Raw genomic sequence first — 3,785 nt, forward strand, 5'->3', positions numbered from 1 at the left:
AAGCTTCATAAATATTCTCCTGGCTAGAGGCATTTTAGCAACTCTATCACCTAATCCTGTACAAAGCAAGTCTAATAATGTGACAAAAGGTAGCCTCAGGAATTTAATCTTTGCCAAGATCCCACTGATTGCTGCTGTCAAACTCCATTGCCAGGTGTTTCAAAGACATCGTGGGGTGCAGAACCACTTATTTGCTGAATAGAGTATTCTTTTAACTGCTTTACTTCACTGCTACTTACAGCATCAAGAAAAAAGTTATTTCCTTTTTTTGCTAATTGCTTTTTCCCCAAATTCTTACACTAAGAAAAGAAGGTCTTTTTTTTTTTACTCAGATCATGGTTATTTGATAATACTTAGATATCTTCTGTACAAAACTAAAACTGGAGTTTAAAACTACTTGTCAGTCTGGATATGTTCGATAGTATTCACAGAGACCAGGAAGAATAAAGTTTTCAGTGCTCTATCCCTGCATAGTGAAATGCCACTGGAGTTAAAGGGAGTTCTGCACATGCAGGAAAATGCAATGTTGAAGTGTAGTTAGTGTGTTTAATTCTCCACTTTGACATAATCTAATAAGAAAATTTATAGATGTACAATCAAGAATTATACTGCTTTGTAAATGTCCCTGTTGCCTTCAAAGGACTTTAAAGGTAATGCATATATACATGGTATATAAATTTGGCTTCTGAAATATTTACAGATGGGCCTATGATCTACAAGACCTACTTGAAGACAGAGCATAGTGATGAAAACATAGAATTCTGGCTTGCTTGCGAAGCTTATAAGAAGATCATGTCACAGAGGAAAAGGATTTCTGTGGCCAGGAAACTTTTTACAAGTTACATTCAACCCCAGGCTCCCAAAGAGGTGACATACAATAACATGACCTCTTTATCTCCTATAATAGAAATGCCTCATGTGTAATGCAGCTGACAAAAAGCAGCAAACAAATGCCTAGCACCTCTTGTATTAAAGGGAGTGAAAACTGTTGCTATTAATCCTCCCCAAGTCTTTTGCACCCAGAATTTTAATACTTGCCCTCACATTTGCCTATAGGCAAATCTTTCAACTATATCCACCAAGGACACAAGCAAAAGGCACAACTAGGTTAAGAACCAAGTTCTTGGATCTATGCTATTCTTTTTAGTGTCTGGTGGATGGGGGAGTGGGGGGTGCGTGCCATTGGTATCAGTTCAACAGATTTTGGATTACGCCATTGCTACATGTATATGTCACTCTGGTCTTTGCAAGAGTAAATATAAATGAACAAAGTAAAAACTCTACCCAGTGCTGTTCCCTTTGTAAAATGCGCTAAAAGAAAGGTTCCCAGACAGATTAATTTTCTGTTTCCAGCAGCACAAGATTTAGGGAAACAGAGCAGATTTGTATGTAAAATGTTTGAGAGTGATTTTTTTTCAGACAAGTGGCTATACAAAAAAAAGAGTCATTCCTGCAAAAAAAAAAGATTCATCCCTGCTCAGCCAGTCATACTCTATGACCTTTAACTATCCCTGCTTATTACTGTCCTTGCAAAAATAAGCTAATACTGGCTTTTACTGCCGCTGCCTCTGGCAGACTGACATAACTGAAAAATCAAGCTAGATTATTTTCTAGTTTACGCATAACAATAAAACTATTATAGAGTCTCAAAATGCAACCTCCCTGTTGACACTGAAGGTTAAGCCAAAACCAACTCAGCTGGATTCCTAAATGTTGGCCAAGAGCAGTTGCTGCTTTAAATTACTAAACCGCTCCCACTAATCCAAAACTTGAGGAAATTTGAAAGTTCCCTCTGTTGGTTTTAAATGCCAATTGGAAAGACAATGCATTTTTCTGTCTTTTTCTGATTTAATTTTATTTTTAGCATGTGCAGCTATAGGAAAGACATTTGCATTTCCAAAAGAGAAATGTCCATATTGCCAACCACAAATTCATTAATCAAAAGCAAGGGCTTAAATCAGGACAGCTAAAAATAAGCTATGTAATTTTTTTTTCTAAAATAGTGTGTATTTGAATCTTGCTATTGGCCATCTCATTTCTAGGTCTTCAGGACACACTGATTTCACATTTTTATGATATTCACTATTAACACAAGAACTAGGTACTACTCTAAAAAGGTAGATGCTCGTGAGGATTTTAAACACAGTTTATGTTCAAATTCCAGCAGCATTTAAAAAGGTGTAACTCAAATGACTCCCCTGGAAGGGTAAGATCCCAGCCCATAAAAGACATCAGCACTAACTTCACATCTTTAGAGCTCTCCTCTCAATGCTCACCGACAAAAATCAAGCTGAAAAAAAGCAATGTAATTCATCATGAGCTAATGGATTATCAAAAGTTCCCATTTTATCTGGTCTATTTTCCTATCACTAGACCTTTCTCTACCCTTATACACCCACAGAGCTTCAACTTATCTGCTACAAACCCTGGACTGCAGCAGAAGAGCTCTAGGAATAAAAACTTTTCCTAAACAAGGTTGATATATGGGCTCAGTTTTATCTTATCTCAGAGATAGTAATAATTTTAGCAATTGGTTTTCACAAGTACTGTGCACCTCCAGCCACTTGTACTCATTAGAAATCAAAAGTCAGGCTTCCTCTTCAGGGATCTAATCCTAGCTCAAAGAGCAATTCTTAGCAAAAGAAAGGGGGGTTGGATGTCAGCACCTTTCATCTACTCCTTCCACTGCAGCCACTCCATGCAAACCATGTCCTCAGGACTTCTTCCTCTGCCTAAATCATACATATGTTCTCACTCTTTCTAGAATTAGCGAGCAAATCAAATGTATACTGCTTAACCTCCCTAAGGTTTGAAGTCTTGGGCCCCTATTCCACACATGGGCCCAGCAGTAGTGACTTTACCACTGCTCTTGACCTCCACTGATCACAACAGTCAGGATTAAACTGGCTTTTCCATTAAGCATGTGGGGTAGAGTGGGAAATTCAGACACCTCCCAGTCTTCCAGGCTTCTTGCCCCCAACGGAGGAAGCTCCCATCCAGCCACTGCTATACCTCTTACTAAATCAAACACTAAAAGAGGAGCAAATTGGTCAACTAATAAGACGGGCTTTTCTGGCACTATAAGGAGAAATCCACTTTGCTAGAATCAATGTTTTTGGTTAGGTGCTGATTTTAGATTAGAGGGTATGTAAAAAGTTATAAATAAAAGGCATTCAGTACAGGTCCCCTAAATTCAATCTTCCTTACCCTTCCTTTGCATATATTCAGTGACACTTTAATAATGTTGTTTTCTGTTTCAGATTAACATTGACAGTCCTGTGAGGAAAGCGATTGTAAGGAATATTCAAGAGCCAACACAGTCCTGTTTTGATGAAGCACAGAGAATAATTTACATGCACATGGAAAGAGATTCGTATCCACGATTTCTTGAATCAAAGTTCTATCAAAAACTCAAACACAGCCTTCAAACTAATGGCAATAATTTAATGGTAAATTAAAAAGAAAGTTTGCAAATTTATAAAAGTTTCTCCTGGCATGCAAGTGTTTAAGTGTTCTCCTGAAGACAGGAGAAATCAAGCAGTAGACAAATATTATTACTAATCTGCTAAGCTGTTCTGTTGATGTTAGAATTGATGAGGCACTATCTTCCCCCTTCCCTTTCTTTTCCCATAGAAGAGTTCTGGTTTTGTTTTCCTCTCCCCTGAATAAAACCCTAAAAACTAGTGAAAACTAGGTATAAAAAAGTTTCAGCCAAAAATGATAGCTTGAGGTTCTAGGCCTTTATTGATATTTGACAACTCTAATAATATATTTTCAGTATTCCT

The 3,785-nt window shown here is 37.5% G+C and overlaps 1 protein-coding gene across 1 annotated transcript in view; it reads left to right on the forward strand.

The window, feature by feature from the left end:
* RGS13 (regulator of G-protein signaling 13) overlaps positions 1–3,449 on the forward strand; it is a gene marked incomplete at its 3' end in the record, with an annotated part of 7,342 nt that extends 3,893 nt beyond the window's left edge. The window contains exons 3-4 of the mRNA XM_009586789.1: positions 701–867; positions 3,261–3,449. Of these exons, the coding sequence (XP_009585084.1) occupies positions 701–867; positions 3,261–3,449 (356 nt within the window). The remainder of the gene's footprint in view (positions 1–700; positions 868–3,260) is intronic.
* Between the last annotated feature and the right edge of the window lie 336 nt (positions 3,450–3,785).

Source organism: Fulmarus glacialis, unplaced genomic scaffold (genome assembly GCF_000690835.1).
Source record: "Fulmarus glacialis isolate BGI_N327 unplaced genomic scaffold, ASM69083v1 scaffold42001, whole genome shotgun sequence".
In the NCBI taxonomy this organism is placed as follows: Eukaryota; Metazoa; Chordata; class Aves; order Procellariiformes; family Procellariidae; genus Fulmarus; species Fulmarus glacialis.